A 22,832-nucleotide genomic window follows, 5' to 3' on the forward strand; every position below is an offset into this window, starting at 1 on the left:
TCAGAATTCAGAATTCTGACTTTTAGGTATCTCGAAATTCTGACTTTAAAGTCAGAATCTTGGCCACCCGTTTTCTTTTTCAGTGCTTCGATTCTATTCTGGAACAGTCGCCTCCATTAGCCTCCATTTTCATTGCCATAATTCTTTTCTAGAACATTATTGCCTGTCCCATGCCCACTTTTGGGATTCAAATATCTCCCTAGAATTCAACACTTCTTGTCTTGGATCATGTGCCTTCTTGTTTTGGCTTATTAACTAACACATTTGCCTTAATTAGCCTGCATTTTCATTGCCGTAATTCTTTTCTAGAACAATATTGCCTGTCCCATGCTCACTTTTGGGATTCAAATATCTCCCCAGAATTCAACACTTCTTATCTTGGATCTTGTGCCTTCTTGTTTTTGCTTATTAACCAACACATTCGCCTTCATTTGCATCGCCATAATTCTTTTCTAGAAGAATAGGGCCTGCCCCATGCTCACTTTTGGGATTCAAATATCTCACTAGAATTCAACACATTGTCTTGGATTGTGTGTCTTCTTGTTTTTGCTTATTAAAGAACACAATCGCCTCCATTATCTGCTAGCGCCTCCCGATCATAATGAATCGGAAGACTTTCGCCGTCAAAGGTTGATGGAGTTCCGCCGCATTTTGCGCAACGCTGATCTAACTCGATTTGAATTTTGGCTTCGGGTTAGATCGGGCGGGACGGAAGACGGTCACTGGCGTCAACCCCTTTCTTTTACGGCCGCTAAGAAAAAGCGATAGCATCTGAATCAAACTAAATTAATAACACAGCTTCCATTCCGCTTCACCTCTGTCGTCAGCGTTCGGCAGACATCTGCAGGAAGTGTGTCATCTCCCACTCCCGCGTTACGCGACCCATCACGAAGGTCTACGAGGGTCCGCCGTAAAACTGTGCGGAGTCAGCAGAAAATGGCTGAACTCTTCTCCAGAACGACGCGACGCAGGTGGTCACCATTATAGCACATGTGCTGCTCCAGAACGGGCATGTGTACTAAATCAAGTCATTTTTTTGGTGGCGGGCCACGGTTCCGCTTTCATTTGGGGGGCCGCGATGTTTGCCAACGAGGCTGCCTAAATTAATCGACTAATAAATTGTCAGCTTTTGTGAGAGTTTATGGACATTTTCTAGACGTTAAATTTTGCGAATTTTGTTGATTATCCTCTTAATAGGGAACATTCCCTTGTATGTCAACAATTAATCGATTAATGAATGAACATTTTTAGATATTAGTAGTAGTTTTTGGGCTTCTTGGTGGAAAAATCAATCTAAGATGCCACAATTAATCGATTTATGAAATATGTTACCACACCGTTGAAGTAGGATTTTTGGGCTAGTAAATGGCGGTCAATGGCAGCGGATGTGATTAAAATGACAACATTCGGATGGCCGGTAAATGTGAGTCTTTGAAATTGTTGCCTTTGAGAGGATTTTTTCACAGTGTTTTGTTTGTTTGTTATTTTTAATTACACGCCGCCACCGCTCTGATTACATATTTATTTCTATTTAATTTGCGTAGAAGTAAAAGGGATTAAGCAACGATTAAAAAGGCACATAGACGAGAGCCAATGTTTGTGAAGATGAAAATGACGATGACGCCTTGCGTTTGTTTTTAGTGGATTAAGATTATGTAAAGTTATGTCATGGGCAATTTGAATATGATTATTATTCAAAAATAATTATAGGACACAGTATATGGTATGGCCGCCTTGCAGAATTTCTACATTATTATTTTTTAAATTGCCAACATTTTAAGAAGTCACCACGTGTTTTCATTTTCTGACTGTTGATTTATAATTATAAACTCAATTAATATGAATTCTTTTACTGAACTATTTTGTCTTGTTTATTCTGCAAGCCAAAGTCATTTACATTTAATAATGGATATTTGATTTAATATTAAAACCATGATGAGTGAGTTGTAGTTTAATTCATTTTCTTACATTGGTGGAAAACACAAAATGATTTTTCGTTCATTGGTAAATATCCAATTAACGTAAACTAGCTTTTGACCGTCAGGCGTCCAATTTATTTTGACATTTGAATGAACCTTCGTTCAACATGGGAACAAATAGTTGACAAGAATGGTGACTATTTTTTTATTTTTTTTGAACGGTGACACCTTTTTAAATGAAATATCTTGGCGAGAGAGTATCGGTAAACATTGTTCATTCGCCCCTCCCAGTCAAAATGGATTGGATGGATTGCAAATTAACTTTTTGGGCCAAACATAAACTGGTCCGGCCCAGATCTAGTTGCCATTAATGATTAACCAGTGGCGGTCCGTGCATTTTCTCGTAGCGCCTTCAATGGGTAAAATCCACTTCCTAGCAGCATTTAATGATTAAATACAAATACTGGAGCTTTTCAGACATTACAACCGGGGCGGGGGGTGATTTCCCCGGGAAAAGACAGCGATGGACGTCAATGGCGAAACGGCAAAAAATGCACTAAAATGGGGTAAAATCCACTTCTAGCAGCATTTAGTGATTAAATACAAACACTGGAGCTTTTCAGATATCAGAACCAGGCCCACAATTGAAATATTATTTAGGAATATAGCCATATTTTACTCACCAAAAATCCTTTTTAACTGTACACAATATCCATCCTCCTTTCTTTCTTCTGTCTTTTCTATCGCCATCGAAGCTAATGCTGAAAGTCGAGCCGGTCCTGTCATATTTCTGGCATAGTCCGTCTGGAAAATGGCTTTAAATCAACACAACAATATATTTGCTTGTGCAGCGAGCTCCAGATACAGTTTGGTAGCTCTGGCTAATCACTAGCCACTTGGTCAAAGCGATGATGTGTCCCTTCGCCTGCGAGAAGGCAATGACGTATCCCTACGCCTGCGACAAGGCATTGTGGTGTTGCCAACTCGAAATCTGATTGCTTAAAGCAACAGTCTTATCGACTCTTGTTTAATGCAGCAGGGCCTGCAGAACTGATTGTGACGGCCTTGAGGCAGATTTCTGATCCTGGCCACAAATAATGGCTGAAATGTGATTGGTTAAATGCTTCAATATGAAAACACACATCTGGAAGCAGTGCAACAAGGGGGAAAAGCAACGAAAGGAAGCTAACAGACAATTTGGTATTATTTAATAAGTATTCATGGACAAAATATAATATGTGATTCAGATATTTCTTAGGCCAGCAGAGAAGACCCTGAAGGCCCTGACAGCCCGCCACTGTGATTAACCAAACTGAGTTGGACACCCGTAAGATAGACAATATCACGGTATATCCCAATTCCCAAATATCGATATCCATCTACACCCCCTTAGTGCACACTGGTCAACAGCAGATTCTCAGTTGCATGCTGGGAGAGCGTGGTTACATGACGGGAGCCCCGCAGACACTTTACAACTGTGAAAAATGTTGGATTCTCTCTCCGTCTCAGTGTTTGGCCTCGCCAGCCGCATAAACACTCCAGGTGGACATTTGAGTATTATCTATGGCTGGAGGCGGCGTTACATCATTCTTATTGGGTGGTCCGCTTTATAGTCGGGGAAGTGTCTTGATGAGCGCGTCGGCTTGGCAAATGGCGACATCGAGGCCGCGTCGTAAACAAAAGTGGAGGACGTCTTTCTTCTTGGCATTTATGAGGAAAAATTGATTTTTTCTTTTCTATTCTTCTTCCCCGTTCAGGAAGTGATGACTCTCTTTCCACACGTCAACACTCGGTAAGCCGTGGCTTTATTCTGCTCTGTTATAGGCTATTTGGCTTTGAGGCACTTTTTGGTTGAAGTTGAGCATTGGTAGCCCCATCCAAGATGGCCGCCAGCTACAAACCACGGCGTAGATAAAGGAATACTCATCGCGACTTCCCAAATTGATGATTGGCATCCAATCGTGTGCTGTCCGGTTATTCGTCTGTGGATTTAAATGAGTTTCGCACTAGTGGAACGTCCAATCGATTTGGAGTAGGAGGGTGGCAGCGGAGTTAAGAAATAAAATAAAAATTAAAAAAAATTAACATCGCTGATTTTGATTTCATATTTATTTCATGATAAAAAGAAATTCTAAAATATAAAATTGTGGTTTCTGCCTTGCTTTTTAATTGAATATTTACTATTTTAAAAAGTAATCAATTATTTGAAAAACATTAAAAAGATCTTCATTATCATTTTTTTGTTTATCTCTTGCTTTTGTCATTTATTATTGCTATTTCATTTTTTAATAGAAATTAAATGTTGCCCTTAATTTTTTTTATATTTACAATTTCATTTATATCCCATTACTCTTCATCTTTAACATTGGTCTTTTGTCATATGTATTTTATTTAGGGAAAAAAGTGACAAAAGTTAGCCATTCCGTTTCATTTATTTCTGAAACAAATTTGACTTCATTTCTTTTTGTGACGATTAACATACTCAACAAATCCGTACCGCGGATAGATATTTTCTATGATCATTTATCTTTTAGTATTCACTACTAATTCATTTTGAATGGGATGGCTGTCAACATTGGACATTCATCGCCGTCAATGGCAGACGGCGACTTGCACTATTTCTGTCCTCAATAAAAACGGTCAAAATTCCACATCGCACAACACCCAAAATTTGAACTATTGAACTCATTTAATGCTTAAAACAAATACAAGTTACTTCACTGGGTCATCACAATTTTGAACAAGTGTTTTTTTTTCCATTTTTGTAACACCCTCCGAAATATACATTCACGTTGCTGCACATAGACACTTTTTTTTTCTCTTGTACCCTTCCACCATTATTAATATGCCAGAACAAAACATGGACATTAAAGTGAACTGGCGCCGCCTAGTAGTGGTAAACTGAGAAACACGAGTAGCGAGGGACCGCAAGGGGGCGGGACTTAAGGTGTAATCTCGAGGGTTTGCGGTCCCAATTAATTTGACACTTTAAACACAAGCAGAGCGGACCGACGCGCTCGCCTTTATGTACACTATTTACAGCGCGATGAGTACAAAAAAGTAGGATGGAATGAAGTAGACTATTATTACAAAATGGTAAAAAAAAGAAGGGCAAACGACAACATAAACGACGTCAAGCGACATGTTGACTTTGTGCTCGATAGCGTTTGTAATCTCAGTGAATTTTTGTGCTCACACGTGGGGTTAAGACGTTTTTAAGAACTACAACAAGAAAAAAATGGACATTTATCATGATGTGAGGGCTCTGATAGGCACTAAATGCACAGTGCGGTCAGATGATATGACGTATGAAAGGGAAAAATATAGATTTCTGACCTTAACAAAGCAAATTTGTACTTAGCGAGCATTTAACAGGGGAAAAAAAAAAGAATGACACCGCCCTCTGAACGCCCTCCGCTTTGTTACAATTCTAAAATCTTTGACATGCTCATCTAAAAACATAAAAAAAACATTAAACCCAGCCAGATGCCTTCCCGCTCTCCTATTTATATTTATATATTCATAAAGTTGTCATTTAAAAAGCACTAGCGATGTTTGTGTGGCTGTCAACGTCAAAAGAAGACAAAAAGACACACGCAAAAACATGCATACAGTGGAGGAGATCATGACATGACGATCCCTTGCTGAATAATTAAAAGTAAAAAAATAAAAAATAAAATTGACGTCTCTTTTATAGTCACGAACATTAAAATTTTTGGTAACAGACAGAACCCATTAGACTAGGAGTGTCCAAATTACAGTCCTCCGGCCTTCTTATGGACTCCACAAAGTTGTGCGTGGGACCATAACAAAAGTTGTAAACATTGTAAAGGACCTGAAGGCTATTGAAATCTCTGTCAACTTGAAAAACATGATTGTCAGAAGAAGAAGCGTGTACAAGCCTGCCTTTAAAATTTCTGAACGCCTCATCGAAAGCTTGGGTGAAAGTGCTGCGGTCAACCTAAAGCGAAACCAGTCATTTGGTATCGACCGCTGTCTTTAAAAGCAAAATTAAAAGCAAACACCATGCCGCCAATCAAAAGCGGAAATGAATACATCCTACTTTTGGGGTACGCAGAATTAACAGCTAATTGTTATCGCCTGATTGCAAACTGTCGCTAAATAACTCTGAAAATAATATGTGGACAGATCTAGTTTGTAAAAATAACGCCCTTACCTTAATTCAGTAGAGCAGAGTTGGCCATGTCCAGTCCTTAAGGGCTCCTATCCAGTCTGTTTGTTTTTTTTCCTTCCACCTGAATCAAATCAACTCATCAGCAAGCAGTCCAGAAGCCCAAAAAAAAGAAAAGCTCCCAATTATTTGATCCAGGTGCGTTGGGGGAAGGAGATGTGGAAAAAATGAAGTGGATAGGCGCCCTCCAGGACTGGAGTTGGTGACCACTGCAATAGTGCATGATTCAATGTGCAACAGGAGCTCAAATTTGAACGGTTTCATACCTGTCAACCTCAGCCGATAACTGCCCTTATAAATGATTATGATTCCCCTTACAACCCCCCAAAAAACCTTACAAACACCGTACGACGGTGTTTGTAAGGTTTTTTTGGGGGTTTGTAAGGGGAATCCTAATCATTTATAAGGGCAGTTATCGGCAGAGGTTGACAGGTATGCGGTTTAGACGACAAAATTCAAAGATTTTGAAAGTTTCTCTTGTTTACCTTGTTTTCTTAGGGTTCACTTACTTGTTCAATCTGTTCTTTCAATCAGTTCTTTTTACAGGTGAGCTGGAACTATTGTAAACTCGAGAGACTTCACCTTGTCAGACGTCCTCAGACATTCTACAAATGAGAGTGTTAGCTTACTGAGGGCTCTTAATAGTATCAATTGTTGCGCAGGGTGGAATAGGATCCAGCTTATCTAAAAAAAAAACACACACAAGAGGATGAACGATTCTGTCTATTACCATAAAAAACTGAAATTTGAAAGAAACGAAGTGAGAAAACTTACATTCCTGCAAGGCTTCAAATCATTATCTCCTCCATTGTAACATAAGGCGTAATACACTTTGTATATTTTTCCGAGCACTTAGTAACAGTGATTTTTTTTTTACTCTCAAAAGAAAACCAACCAGAGACAAAGAAGTGTTCCTTTTGTGGGGGAAAAAAAAATAAACAACAACAAACATGAAAGCAGCAGGCGACCTATCTCTCCGCAAGACGGCCGATGTGGTGTTCCCTTTGATTGGTCGGAGGTTCCGCTTTCGTCTTTGTGAGATAAACAGACGCTTTAGCGCCACCTCAATAGTTGCGAGCGCTCGAGTGTTGTCGGTGACATTTCGTACCCCCTTGAGCGCACTCTTGTAAATGTCAGAAAAGGGGGGATAAGAGGGCTTCATCCTGCCTCCGTGTAGCCATTTAGGGGGTTAAAATCCCACTCCCTCCCAAAAAAATCGACTTTTGTTTTGATCGCAATATTACAAACCATCTGTAAGACATTAAATGTTTTTTTTTTTAAAAAGCCACAATGAATCCAGTGTCAGACTCTTCTCTTTTTTTTTCTTTTTTCCGCACGTGCCCAAAAAACTTCTCCACCAGCGAGCGGTCTACACGTTAAAACATTTACAACATCGTAGCGATCAAAGACACCGATGAACCAATCAGCTCTCGCCACCCCAAAAGGGTAAACGTTCCGACAGGGTTTTTTAGGGAACAACGCTGTTAATATAACGGTGATAGGTCGGGGGGATGGTGAGCAAGGGACGGGGCCAGTTTGACCAGTTGAAGGTTCGTCGTGATAGAGATACCCAAAGAAAAGCCACAATGCATCCAGTGTCAGACTCTTTGCCAGGGGAGGGGGGGAGAAAACCTCCACCATTGAGTGGCCTCCGTTTTAAGATGTTTATGATATGATGATTCAACATATCCATGAATCTATTCAGTTCTTCTTGGTTCTTGAAGATGTTTCACTTTTAATCCAAGAGGCGACTTCAGTTCGAGGCAATTCGAGTGTGGAGTCCCACCATGTAAATTGTCGATTTTGCTTTTTGATTTTTCGTAGTTTTGATACAAAATGTGTATATAGTAGTTTGGTTAAAACTGGCGAAGTAGACTATAGAAGATTTGTAGTAATTGGCAGCTCTGGAGAAGCTCAGATTCCGTATGCTCGGATGCCGTAGTGTTTTTAAAGGTTCTCTATCACCCCAGGAGGCACTCGACTGAATTTTGAACCGACACTTCAGCGCCATTGATGGCCCCGGCTAGCGTCGCCGAAAGTGCCCCTGCGGGTAAAAAGAACCTGCTTTTAATATTTTCAGATGATAAATGAGTAGTTTGCTAGTAGAGTGAAAAGTGAATGTGAGATAGTAGATCTGGCTTTTAGATCGTTCATTATCTCCATTGTTGATAGAACGGGAGATGTGCCTGTGGGACGCTCTTTCGTTTTCTACCACTTGCGTCGCGTTACGGTGATTTTTCTTCCGGTTTGAACTTGTATGGTAAAATCTTCCGGGAATTATATTCTTTGAGACTTACTTTGAATTTCGTATTCCAACTCGTCGCCTCATAAAGACAACGATTCACGACTCGTTTCAACTATGCAGGCGGAAACTAGTTATGGATCTGTTTGCGTCTTGATTATTTATTTTATTAGTGTGTGATAGTGGCACCTTAAACTCTAGTCTTAGTGACTCTACAAATAAAGGTACTGGTTTGAGAAGTATGATTTTTTAAACTATCAAGTGCCAGAGTAAGTGGAAATCCGTTAATCGTGTCATACGCGAACCGTTGATTTAAACGATTCAAGGAACTTTTGGTGAATTCCACACCTAAAATGTGAGAGTTTAAGAAGCCTTATGGATTAAAAGTGAAATCAATGAAACAATAAAGATCGATCCAGTCACCTCGAAGTGAAGGTGGTGGGTGGCCGGTGTGGGTCTGGGGGTGAGCCACTCAAAGACCCTCACGTTTGCCTGACGAAAAACCCTTCCACATGTACGTGCTCTACACTTTAAGACATTTACAACTTGATCCAAGACACTAACGAACCCAGCAGCCATCTTCTCTACCGGGTCACAGTTTGCATCCCAATGAGGCTCCAGACAAAAACGGCGTGACATAGAATTTGATCTCAGGGATCCGGAAAAGGGGCGGGGATTAGTGAGGAAGGAAACGGTGGTTCCGGTGAGGGGTGGGGTTGCAGTTTGACCGCTGTGGGTTGGCGATGGAGGTTGAAGGGGTTGAAGTTGCGTCGCAGCAGGGTCGCTCGACTTCCCGCTACACGTACCACTCCTTCTTGGAGATGACCGAGCCGTCGGTCTGGGAGATCATGTCGTCGGCTATTTCGGCCTCGGGGTCGTACTGGAAGGCTAGAGTCCGCTCATCGTAGTCGCGGCTCTCGCCCTCTTCCACCGTGAAGTAAGGCCTCTTCAGGTCCTCGGCCTCGCCGTCATAGTCACGTTCGCCCGCCGTCTGCGCCGGTTTCTTCTCATCGTCCGAGTCGTCCGGGTACTGCAGGTTCTTGGGCACTGGGGGGTGCGCCGAGAGTCCCCCGCCGCCGCCCGCCTTGCTGTAGCCGTTGCCAAACACGTGCTTCTTAGTGCTGTAGTCACCCTTGAAGGTGCGCTGGCGGCGGCGCAGGAACACGAAGAGCAGTATGGCGGCGGCCCCCAAAAGGGCCACGCCCCCTACCGCCACCCCGATGGCCACACCTGTGCTTTGCTGCTCCTGCGGGATCCCATGGCCCCTGGGTGGGTTGTTAGGGATTTCTGGGTAGGAAAAGACAGATGGAAGGGAGTGTGTCAGTGCTCTGGTGGGAGGAGGTGCGACCGTGCAGATGGAAGGATGGGAAAAGAAGAGGACGGGGAAGCAAGGGGGAAAGGAAGGACCCCCTAACCCTGAGGCCCAATCCTGGACATTCACAACCAAATCAGGCAGCATGCAAAGCATAAACCGGAGCCCCAGATCTCGTGTGTGAAAACTGTGAGCAGAAACACAAATTGGAGGCCACGTTTACACATCAAATACTCGTTTCTGCGAACAATTTGGATGGCAGGGTAAGCAAATGGAGCGCAACTTTACATGAAACTGCGATCAATTATCTCCTGTCCTCTACCAATAGTTTTCCATACAAGCTGCTCCATTTGCTTACTAGGCTGACCTGGAATGTTATTAATATCAATTACTGCACATCTAGATTAGACGTGTGCACGAATGGAACAGGACTTCACGGGACAATTAATCATGTCCTCAATCTATTGGTTTTTGTGAAGTTTTTAATTTAAAAAAAATGGAATTTATGTACGTTTTATGCGTGGCCATAACCTAATCATGTCTGGGACTCCGTATGAAGGTGAGCAGTGATTTGCAAAATTCATGCACAAACCGGCAATGGAAAATTCCACACGGTCTGATTCGACAAGCGACGGACACGGCGGCGTCGAAGCGGAGATCCGTTCGTTTGGAAGTGAGAAACGCAAACAGCCGGAAAGCAGCCGGAAAGCGTATAAAGCAGCAATAAGAAGAATGAACAGCAACTTCAAAAACCACACACAAGGAACAGAGGGGGAAACGAAAACAAGTTCTCCGGTGCGAAACGAGCCCGTCAAAGTAGCAAACCCAAATTCCTGCTAGCTCGAAGGTTTCATTTCGACAAGTCAAACAGGGTAAAATTATACGCGGGACAAAAGAATGGCAAACTACTTTCAAGTCACAGCCTGTGCTACCCTGGCATCATCCACTTCTTGGCTTGAGACAAAACCGCACCTGAATAACAGCCCTTCAGTCGATGAAAGGCACAAAGAAGTAGCGATAAGCGCTTCCCATTTTCTCCAGCTCGTCAAATAACGTCCATTTTCGGCTCCCATTGATGGCAACTGGTCTTCACTCTGAATTTCAAGCTTGGGATTTATTTGACTGATACGTCAACGCCAATATGAGCAAAGTGAGATGAAGCAAAAAAATGGAGATTTTTCTAAAAAAAACCTAATTATGTTCTTCTGCTGATAACTAAATAACGTAAATAGCCAGAATAAAACTTTTTATTCTTGATAGAACATAGCCCGTTCTGCACTATTGGTGTATTTTGGAATATATGCTACATAACGTACTCAATATTTACCATTAGGATCAAGGGTGTCAGACTCGGGTTGGTTATTGGGCTGCTTTAATGTCAACTTGATTTCACGTGGGCCGGACCATTTTAGATATAATATTTAGATTTTTTTAAAATAAATGGATTAAAAGAACTGCATTAAAAGCCTTGAATATTCAGTTTTTTATAGATCTAAAACAATGTTTATTTTAGCTTTTTTTAAATATATTTTTAGATTTTACAAAATGATTTTTGAACTAAAAACACAGAAAAAATGGATTAAAAAATTACAATTATTGATTTAAAAGGGCTAAAATCAGGAAATTTAATATACATCTATACTCTTCATTTTAATTTGATCCTAAAACAGAAAGTTGGCACTCATGATTTACTTTTCCGGGCCACACAGAATGATGCGGCGGGCCAGATTTGGCCCCCAGGCCGCCACTTTGACACATGTGATTTAGATAATGAGTAAAACATTGGAAAGTCATATTTTCGAGCCCAACCTTTAAATGGTCGATAAAATCCCCAGTCCTAAGCACCCTCCGCCAACATTTCCCAAAACCAGACCGACAGCAGTTTGAAAATTTTACACAAAACTCAAGGATATATTTTCCGTCTTCGAACCTGAGTCGAGAAGGTTTGACCATCTCCACTCCTCTGGAAACAACACTCAGCTAAAAAAAATATTCCCACACTTTTCACCCTTTTGGAGTCGTGGTTATTGAAACACTATTAATAACTTATATTGGATGCAACATAGCGGGCGCGGAATTGTCTGTGACAGCGCGCGGGAGGGAGTCGGCGTTCCACCGACGCCTCATCGCCAGCGGCAACACCTGCCAACGGACTGATAAAACAGCCCCGATCCCGTTCCAGGCAACACGAGGCGGCCTCTAATAGCGACACAGCGAGAAAATATTCCGATGGCGCCTTAACCTTGACTTGGAAGCACTAAAATGTACCATTGAGATTAATAGGTGCCAAGATGCACAGTGAGAGGCGATAATTCAATCCAGGGGCGCGATAGATTTATACAGGCAATGAATAACATGAAATACTGCAGTTTTTTTTCATCCCGTATCCTGTTTTTTTTTATTTATTTTCACGCTCTGATGACACCATCCTCCGTAGGGGTGCATTCATCATGGCGTTTTGCACCCGACTTGATCGTCTGGAAGATTTATAGCGCGTGAACATTTTAGTGACCAAGTGTGTGGGACAGGAGGCTGGATCGGGAGATGGAAAAGTATGCCTGACAATTTTCAGATGGAGATTTAAAAAAAAAAAATTGACATATAATGGAGCTGGGCGGCCCGGTGGAAGAGTGGTTAGTGCGTCGGCCTCACAGTGGGAGACCTGGAATAAAATCCAGGTCGGTCCACCTGTGTGGAGTTTGCATGTTCTCTGCGTGGGTTTTCTCCGGGTACACCGGTTTCCTCCCAAATTCCAAAGACATGCATGGACACTCTAAATTGCCCCTATGTATGAGTGTGAGTGTGAATGGTTGTTTGTCTCCTTGTGCCCTGCGATTGGCTGGCCACTAATTCAGAATATCCCCCGCCTCTGGCCCAAAGTCAGCTGGGATAGGCTCCAGCACCCCCTGCGACCCTAGTGAGGATAAAGCGGTTCAGAAAATGAGACGAGAAAAAAACCCTCCCATCTTGCATTCATATATATATATATATATATATATATATATATATATATATATATATATATATATATATATATATATATATATATATATATATATATGAATGCAAGATGGGGGACTTTTTTCTCGTCTCATTTTCTTATTTGAGTGCTGAGTAAATCAATAGATGACACATTGTGTGGTTAGCTAAATATATCTATCTGTATGTATATATATATGTATACATACAGATATATATATTTAGCTAACCACACAATGTGTCATCTATTGATTTACTTATATCATAATAATATATAAAATATATCATATATATACACATACATACATATATATACATACATATACATATATACACATACATATATATACATACATATATATACATACATATATACACATATATACATACATATATATGTATATATATACACACACATATATATATATATACATACATATATATACACGTATATATGTATATATATACACGTATATATATATATGTGTGTGTATATATATATATATATATATATATATATATATATATATATGATATATTTTATATATTATTATGATATAAGTAAATCAACAGATGACACATTGTTTTACTCTGCACTCAAATGCATTTAAAGCCATTCTTATCTGGGTTATTTGTAATAATCAAAGCAAAATATTGTCCGGGTAGATTGAGCAGATTAGAAATAAATCTATTCAAGAATACTAAACATTAATAAAATGTTGAATTCCTTTTTGAATGATGACTTAAAACGGGCATAAAAACCGAATAACAAGGACATTTGGAGGTACTTTGATCCATTGTGTTGAGTTTTAATCCTGCCGTTGTCAAAAATGATGATGCAAACATATCATTTTTGGAGTTGTCCTTCCTCCCTTCCGTCTACATGTCGCCCTTGTAATTTCCTCTTGCTCATCCTCACTTAGTCACGTCACCACGCCCCGAGTTTCAATAAAAAACGCCCCCGTCTGCTCTTAGTTCACCCAGGAATGGAAATTCCTTGTTGGAGCGTGTGCTGACATGCAACTGGGAAGACGAGTGGCTGCAGATCGCCAATTCTGAAACTCTTTTCTTTTTCTAACATTCCTGCTGACGTTGTGTTTACTTAAAAGGAGCGCACTTTGTGTCCAGGACACAAACGTCTATGGACACGCCTCTGAATCAATGGAAACACCTAGTCAAGGTTGGAGTACTGCCACTTGATTTCTTATCTCTCCTACCATTTTCTGAAGAATAGTCCAGCGACAAAGTAGTGGATACACTTTTAAAAGCCCATGATCTAGGAAAAAGGTTTTGAAAAAAAATCTAATAAAGTGAGGGTAATTCTGGAATTACAGGAAAACTTTCATCCCAATATTGAAATTTTAAATAATTCACATACTGTACAAATACATGCAATCACAGAGAAATGACTGCATGAAAATATGTTATTAAAAATACCAAAAAAGTCTAATTATGGTGCAAACTGCTTCTTTATTTAATTATTTAAAATTAAACTAGAAGTAAAAGTGTGTTCCATGGCATCTTCAGGTATTGTTCTCTAAGCCCTCTAGTCTGTCCAAGTCACTTAGAATTTCAAGTCTTCTAGTGTTGTTTTTTTCTCAATATCAGACATCAATCCCCAGCTTTGATAAATTACATTGCGTGTCCAAATGGCTACTACTTTAAACGCAAGGATAAAATAAAAAATATAAAAAATTGGCAGCACATTGTAGTACGTACTTATATTTAGAAATATGTCCAGCGGGGGGCAGTACATGCTCTTGTTATTCCTAAATGAATGTCATCTGTAACGGGCCGTATATGGCCCGCGGGCCAAGGTTGAAAAACATGTACACACACAATCCGGGGGCGGGGCGAGCGCGCAAATCCCGTTTCGGCGAAACGTCCGTTCGGCGAACTGTCCGTCGGCCAAACGTCCGGTCACGAAAAAATACTGGTTCTGTTTTTTGTTTCCTGAAACGGGCCTCTAGAAGGCGTCAATATTTTCAAAATGTATTTGCATTTTGTTAAAAAAAAGAAAATATTTATTCATTTTAAAATCCAATCGAATGATGGCTGCTTCCCCCTCCCCAATTCAAATGGATTGGCCATCTAGCCCCGTCAATGGCACCGATACACGTTCACATTCTATTGCTATTTTTCCCAAATCCAACGAAAGCATCTCCAGTATGGGATGGGGTTTTTATAATGAGCGTCTAATGGGATTACAGAGACAGGCCCTCCATCAGACACATGAATAAGAGGTCACATCTTCCCGCCCACTCAAAGTGGGAAAAATATGGGAAAAGGCTCTCCCGTAATCCTCCGTCTCAGATTCGACGATGCGTCATCCGATTCGTCACTGGAGCCTAATTAGCACGGACAAGATGGAAGACATCAAAGACTGGCCAATGCTAGGTTCCCATAAAGGATCAGGTGACGCTATGCATGAACACCTGCCTTGGAAATCCTGCTCAACTGCAACGTGGGACAACAAGTGGTTTAACAGGAGGTATTTTTGCAAGTCCCCAAGCACACTTTTTTTGTCGTTAGTCACGTTATTGCGTCGGCGAGAGTTGTTCAACTTGACTGTCGAGAAACGGAAATCAAATCTTAACCTGATATTAACCAAACCAGTCATTCAACCACTCATTCAGTTTCCGAAGGGTTGTGGGGGGTGCTGGAGCCTATCCCAGCCAACGATGGGCACAAGGCGTGGGACAGCCAAAATTGGTGGCTAGGCAATTGGAGGGTATAATGAGGAAAACAACCAAAGTTTGGGCCAATTTATGGAAACCGGAGTACCGGAAGAAAACCCACGCAGGCAAACTGCGCAAAGAGAGGACCCACATGGGATTGAACCCTCGGTCCCAGAACTCTGAGGCCGACGCGCTAACCACTCAGGTACATCGGGTTCCACATCCAGCTAGGCTAGCTGGTTAAACACTCGAAAATGTCCATAAATATTACTGTGATTGGCCCGCCTACTGCCCACAGTTTCCTGGGATAGACTCTAGCACCCCTTGTGGGGATAAGTGGAATAGCAAATTAATGAATAAATGAATACAATTTTGCAGTTTGATTTTTGACTTCTATTTTTCTTAGCCAGTGTGCTTGTCATTTTTACAACATGACATTGCCTCCATTTCTTTTTGCATTTTGATAAAGTGTTCCTTAATACCCGCTTAAAACCGTGCGCCATGAGCAGAACCGACACGTCTGGCTTCCCTAATGCACATTTTGCCTGCGAGTGGCTGTGGTGACAAAAATAATAAAGAGGAGTTATTGGGTCAACCCGCATTAGGCCGCGCAAATCTGCACTCTCCTGCTCTTTTTAAACAGGCATCGCTTGTTTTAACATCCTAGTCCTTCTCGCCTTTAATTTTCTGGAGCCAAAGGCGTCTGACCTCCAGAACACGGATATGGAGGACGGATTTCCGTCCCGTCCCGCGCCGGAATCCCCCGAAGATGCCGAACGAGCAGAGCCGGCAGAAACTAACGCCGATGATAGATCACGCTCGGCTGTCACGTGTCCTCCCCTGGTGGCATTTTGCTCCTCCAAAACAAGATGGAGGAGCACCCAAAGCGCCTTCTCCATTTTGTCAAGCCGCAGTCAATCCGTCTCCATATAAACGCTGCCACAAAAGCTCATCGAGACGGGACGAAAATACATAAGCAACAGCACATCTCGCATCCCAAACAAAGTCTATTTTTTGGACCCACGGCCGTTGCAAACCGTTGTTCTTGTGACGGTTCAAAAAAAAGGAAATGGCCCCTTCATTACGCTAATTCCCATTCCGAAACAACCGCGCAGTGTTTTTGTGCGACGGACAAATTGACGCGGCCGTCTTCATTTTCTTTCCCGGAACAATGAGGGCCGATGAATGGCCTCTCTGTTCTCAAAGGCCTGACAATTATTCGGTAATCGTCCGCCGCGTTGTCGTCGTTGTCTTTTGTTCCGAAAAATGTGGGAACGTTTCTTTTCCCTCGCCGTGAGATGACCCTTGGGAGCGATCGTTTGTAAACCGCGGCGGGAGACGTGTTGATTTTTCTTCACTTGAGGTCTGAAGTGGCAATAAAATTGTTGAAGATTAAATGGAGCGCAGTTGTGGACGAGGACAGGGAAGCTTTGCGGAGTCTATTAGAGAGGTCGGACCTAGTCGCCGCTGTTGACGGCGATAGACGTCCAATTCATGAAAACTGGGAGGCCTGGCAGCAATTGTTCGTTTCTATTGTCGTTTATGGAGCAAATAGGGATGCCACAATTAATCAACTCATCGACAACTAATGCGAGCAAATGAGACAACTAATCCAAGGCCCTTATTAAAAAAAATTGTAGTTGTTTTGCCTGTAATGTTATCACAAAAGCAAAACTGAAAACATATTTTTTGCATAATGATGTGGAATTTTTTTCCATTTTGAATTGAAAAGTGAAAAAACGCTTTTTTAAAAATTCATTGTAAAATGTTTTTTAGTTTAAAAAAATGCTATACAATGTGTACATAATATGGAACTAAATCGATCGAATCTCCTTGAACGGAAGTAGTAAAAATGAATAAATCATTTTTGTGATTTTTTTTAAATCATGGCTGTTTACATCTGCAGTTAATGTCATAACGAGAACACTGAAATTCCTCAAGCCGCTTCAACTTAGTTCAATGGCCCCCATTATTTTTTCCGACAAAAACCTGACCTCTTTGACTGCCATTTGTTCATTTGTCTTCTCCTAGTCCAAATGGATAAGGTCTCTATCACCGTCAATTGCACAGAAACATTCCCAGCAAGTCATCTGAGTTTAAGCCACTTAAACCTACAACGCGGTCCAGGATGAAAACAGGTTTTATATCTGGGTTTTAGTGGGCTCAACGATGGAGGAGATGAGAGCAGTTAAGATCTTTTAAGGGAACCATCCATGATCCATTTTTTTGCTCCTCTCTCTCTTTTTTAATCAAAAGCTTCTTCTTTTTTATCTGAAATGAGGTGCACAAAGCTTTCTTGTTCTACCAAATCCGCCTAGAACAGGAAGGAAGCGAATGCACAAATTGATTCAATCCGGCAGCAGGAAAAAAGTGGAAATGAGATGGCTCAAGAACCTGATAAAAGTGGATTTTGGAAAGGATTGAAGGCCCAAAAAAAAAACCTCCCTTAGAAAACCTCACATAAGCGTTAGCCTCACTTTTCTGAAAACGTGTGACTGATAAAAGGTTTCGCACATTGGAAAGATAACAATAGAAGACATGGAGAAAAATACTAAATATATATATACTTACACATATTTTTATGGAAAATAGAGCCTGGAGCACTCACATGAAACTCCATTTTTTTCATATTTTAGCAGGTAATCTTTGTTTGTTTTTTGCTTATTTATTCAGTGGAATTACATTAAAGTGACTTTCACTGTCTAAGTAAACCAAGATAATGCGGCTTACTAGTCATAAACATAAATGCCAATCCGTGCATTTTGAAGTCAAGTTGTTAGCTCGCTGTGTGATTCCAATGGAAAGCATTCCTGTTTCTTTGACATCAAGAGAAATCAGGTATTGCACCAGCAATTTTTCTCCCTTTGAAGAAGACGCAGCACACACACACAACGGGAGGCCGAGAATCAAATTCAGGTGACGGTTGCACGTTGTTTTTCTTATTTCCTTATATCAGATGACAAACAGCCGTCGTCTCCTCCGCGGAATTAAAGTCGCGAGGAGCCGTGGATCATCACGGTAGCGCCGCTGTGAAAATTTACGTCGCGTGTCACGTCACCGTCAATCTTGATGCTCGCTTGGATTATTCTAACAGGGTAAAAAAAAGATGCGCGTGGATTCCTTTACTGGATTCCGATTTGCGGGGGTCCTGGAACCCTATCCCAGCCGATCAAAGGGCACAAAGAGACAAACGACCGATCAGACTTACAATTAAGACGACTGATTATTTAGCGCACAATTAGCCTAGCCTTTTTTTGGGATGTGGGAGGAAAGTGGGGTACCCGGAAAAAAACAATGCAGGCATGGGAAGAACATGTAAACACAGCAGGTCAGAACCCATTCTTGATCTCAGAACTGTGAGGCGGACCTGTTCACCACCCCTCCACTGCGCCCCCAATTGTTAAAACATATAAATTCAACTGCAATTGTGAGGAATTCTGACATTGAGTGTCATTCCGTAGCATTTTTGTTGAAATTTCCAATTTCCTGGAATGTAGCAGAGCGGGAGTCAGCGGTGTGATTGACAGCTATGGCAGACTTGAGCCTCCCGTTGACTACCAGCTGGATAAGTGGGGAAAAATACTGAGGGATGGAGTGATGGAAATAGGGCCAAAACCTATCTACATTTCCAGAGAAATCCATTCGGAATTTTAGCACCTATTAGATTTTGAAGAGTATTAGCTCCTTTGAGCAGGAGGGGTGACAGCGAATAATCGGTACACGGTCGATTGGTCGCCGGTCTTTGGGTCGCCGATCTTTTGGTTGCCGGTCTTTTGGTCGCCCGGAAGGTAAGTGATAATTACCATTTAAATCGTTGCTCAAATTCCCTAAATACAAACTGTGAATTATTATTTAGTCATACTTAATGCCCTAGTAATTATTAGGCTAAAGAAAAGCTCCAAATTTCCTGGACTTTTATTGTTTTTTGTTGGAGAACTTGTTAAGACCCTGACTGACTGACGTAGCTTCTTAAAGGGACAATGCATGTACATACAAACTCTTATACACTCACACGTCGGTTCAGTGAAACTGCTCATGGCCATTGTTGGCTTTTATTGATGCGTAGACCGTGTTGTTTTACCTTGTTTTGTCGCCGGTCTTTTGGTCGCCCGTTGTCGCGGTCGGGGCGACCAAAAGACTGGCGACCAAAAGACCGACGACCAGTCGACCGCACATGGAATAATCATACAAGAAAACGCTTCGGGCAAACGAACAAATAAAAAAAAGTCTTTTTTTTTGGTCTCAGAAGACTTACCTTTGTAAGTGTAATCAGTTAATTAAAGTCAGGTGCTACTTATTTTAAAAGACACCTGATTGGTTAAAATGTCAGCACTGGATTGGTTGGAACAAAGACCAGGACCCACTGAGGCCCTCGGAGGAATCGGTTTGAGACATGTGGAATAAACAGAAACTTTTAGAGTTTTGGCCCCAGTCTTTGTGTTTGTCTTGACACCCATAATTCATGATTTTGATCTCTTCTGAGTTCAGCTTTGGTACGCCTGTGTTTAACGTGAGCGCTACGAGTTTTCTTAAAAGCAGATCTGATTTGCTTCAGGTTCAGCTTTTTACCTAAAGGGAGAGTGATTAATCGACGAGGGTCCTTCATTAGACTGCAACAAGCGACGCGTGTCCTTGGAAGAATCTCCGCCTGCCCACGTGACTCTCGGCGCTTGGACGACCTCCCTCCATATCTAATTGAAACAAGGCGCTCCTTGGCTGCCGTTATCTGCCGAACGCTGACAAATGGCCGCGCCAGAGCGCCGGGCTTGATTAAAATTTGCCTTTCTTAAGTGCTCCGCCAGCGTCGCTTCCCAGCGCGGAGAAAACAGATTTCCTCGGATACGCCGTGGCCCGCCTTTGACGGTTTATCTCGAGGAAAACTGGAAGCCGAGATGTTTTTTTTTTCCTGGCAGGCGGATATTGCCGTGTCAGTCCGCACTCATGCATAATGCACGTCATACGCGGCGGCCGTGCGTTCGGATAACATTCCGGTCGCGATCGGCGTTCGACGTCTTGATATTTTTCGCTTCGGAAAAGGCAAGTTGTTGACTAAATTTGTCATGATTTCATTTCTGCCCTTTAAAAGGAGCCCGGCGTGATTGTCGTACTTGGAAAAATAGACGATTGGAAATTAAATGAAAGGGCAGGTACACAAGCTCGTCTGCGTCTGGGCTAGCGAGTGGAAAATGTGTATTACGAAACAACAAGGAAATGTTATCGAATGATACCAGGACATGTTTGTACCTGTATGGGACGAGCTTGTAATTTTATCTTTGTGTTACCACCTGCGAGCGAAGGCAGGTTTTGACATGCTGTCGCATTTCTCGTCACTTCAAAGGACAACCCGACCTGCTTTTGACACTCATTTGTTACCCTGCAATTGTGACATTGTTTCAAAACTTGCAGCTGTTGCTTTTATTTTTTAGATAACCCATTTGAAAAACAGCATTGTAAGTAGGATACTTTTGTTTCAGTATGGTCTAATATTATTTATTTTTTTGTTTATTTTTCCGAAGTTGAAGATCATTAAGTTGTTATAAAGTGGCTTGGGCCAGTTAACGTTGGGATAAAGCTAGCACGCATTGGAAAATGAAATGTTTGCGCATTTATTTCAAGTACTAACAGATTCATATTCATACATTCAATGCATCATCAATTAATTGCTGACAGCCCTCCTGGTCAAAATAGACTGAACGTCTATTAACCTTATAGCAAGCGTCTATTTTCCATCTAACAAATCAAAGGATTTCAAGTTGGCCCTGGATTCTTTGATTCTTTTTCAAGGCGTCCCGAGAGAAAATAAAAGTCTAGACACACCTGATTTAGACTATTCAACAAGCCTACCATGAATATTTTTGATTTTGACTATTCAACAACCCTGGACTTTCAAATCTCATTATACTTGTATAATGGCAATAAAAACATTCAATTCAATTCAATGTGTAAACTAGAGCAGAGTACCCGCAGAAAACCAGCACACACAGAACCTCCCAACTCCAAACGAGATCCCGGAATTGAGCCCTTGATCTCCAAACGTCAAGACGCACGGCGTGCTAATCGCGCACGCTGTGCTGCTCCTTTCCAACACACTTCATTGGTCAATTCACCAACCTGCTGCTCGCATTTAATGATTTCAGCCCAACAGGTTCTCCGTTCAAAAAAAAAAAGGCCGATGAATTAAATCGATCAAACAAACCGGTGAGCACAAGTAAATGACATCCTTATTATTTGCGTACCAAGAGGAGCCCGAGGCTTTTCCTCACCTTCATTATCTGCGAGCTTCAAAACAATGTAGAGAAACCAGCCTCTATTCAAATGTTATACACAAACATCAAGCAGCTGAATGTGTTTAAATGAAGTACCCGCTCCCTGGAGTCACTCAACACAAAGGCGTGGGAGAACAAAGCTTGCTCATTTACAAGAAATATATAGAAAATGACTTCAGCGCCTTTCCCTCTTTGTCTTGGCGAGGCATTGTGTCACTTCCAAGGGCCCCCGATTGCTTCCTCTCTTTCCTGTCTGGCAACTAACGGCCACCTCTCACACCTGAATGATCACACAATGCGTGACCGCTATCAGGAAAGAATAGCAACAAAAGCCCCCAAAAAACAGAGACTGGATGTGATTCAACGACGAGCGCCGAGACTCTTCGCACTTTTGCCCTCGCTCGAAAAGAACGCAAAAAATATATACGTTGGCGTCGAATGTTCCGCCGCCCACGGCCAAGGCTCTGAATCACCCGTCCGTACACCCGCACAACAACCCGTTTTGTTAGTAGCTGTTTTTGGTCGGTTATGAAGCCATGCCTGATAGAGCGAAAAGAGCCGGGAAGCGTAGAAGAAGTTTGGCCTACCGGTGATGTTGACGTCGACGATGCCGGTGCGTGTGCCGATGCCGTTGGTGGCGTCGCACACGTATGTGCCGGCGAGGTCGTAGGTGACGGGGCCCTTGAAGAACAGGCTGTTGTTCTTGATCTCAACGTTGCTCGGCAGTGAGCCGTTTAAGCTGGAAGGTGGAAATGGGGGAAGAAAGTTCTTGTTCATCATACTCTTCTTCTAGCGACATTTTGTGTATATATATGTATATATATATATATGTATATATATATATATATATATATATATATATATATATATATATATAAATGTATGTGTGTATATATGTATGTGTGTATATATGTATGTGTATATGTATATGTCTATATATGTATGTGTATATATGTATATATGTATATGTGTATATATGTGTGTATATATGTATGTGTATATATGTACATGTGTATATATGTATGTGTGTATATATGTATGTGTATATGTGTATATATGTATGTGTATATGTGTATATATGTATGTGTATATGTGTATATATATGTATATGTGTATATATGTGTGTATATATGTATGTGTATGTGTATATATGTATATGTTTATATATGTGTGTATATATACATATATGCACAGTGGTACCTTTACTTATGAAATGAGAAATGAGACTTTTTTCATAACTTGAA

The 22,832-nt window shown here is 41.4% G+C and overlaps 1 protein-coding gene across 7 annotated transcripts in view; it reads right to left on the reverse strand.

The window, feature by feature from the left end:
• The window catches only part of nectin1b (nectin cell adhesion molecule 1b), a 137,884-nt gene that overhangs the window by 54,915 nt on the left and 60,137 nt on the right, over positions 1-22,832 (reverse strand). For 5 of the 7 annotated variants that reach the window (XM_077611964.1, XM_077611958.1, XM_077611959.1 and 2 more), the window contains one exon: positions 22,176-22,327. In XM_077611964.1, the coding sequence (XP_077468090.1) occupies positions 22,176-22,327 (152 nt within the window). Of the gene's footprint in view, positions 1-6,511; positions 6,796-6,821; positions 9,641-22,175; positions 22,328-22,832 lie in introns of those variants that run through there. The other 2 variants (XR_013303642.1, XM_077611963.1) reach the window with 2 other exon arrangements.

The sequence above is a fragment of the Stigmatopora argus genome, chromosome 10, assembly GCF_051989625.1.
Source record: "Stigmatopora argus isolate UIUO_Sarg chromosome 10, RoL_Sarg_1.0, whole genome shotgun sequence".
Classification (NCBI taxonomy): domain Eukaryota; kingdom Metazoa; phylum Chordata; class Actinopteri; order Syngnathiformes; family Syngnathidae; genus Stigmatopora; species Stigmatopora argus.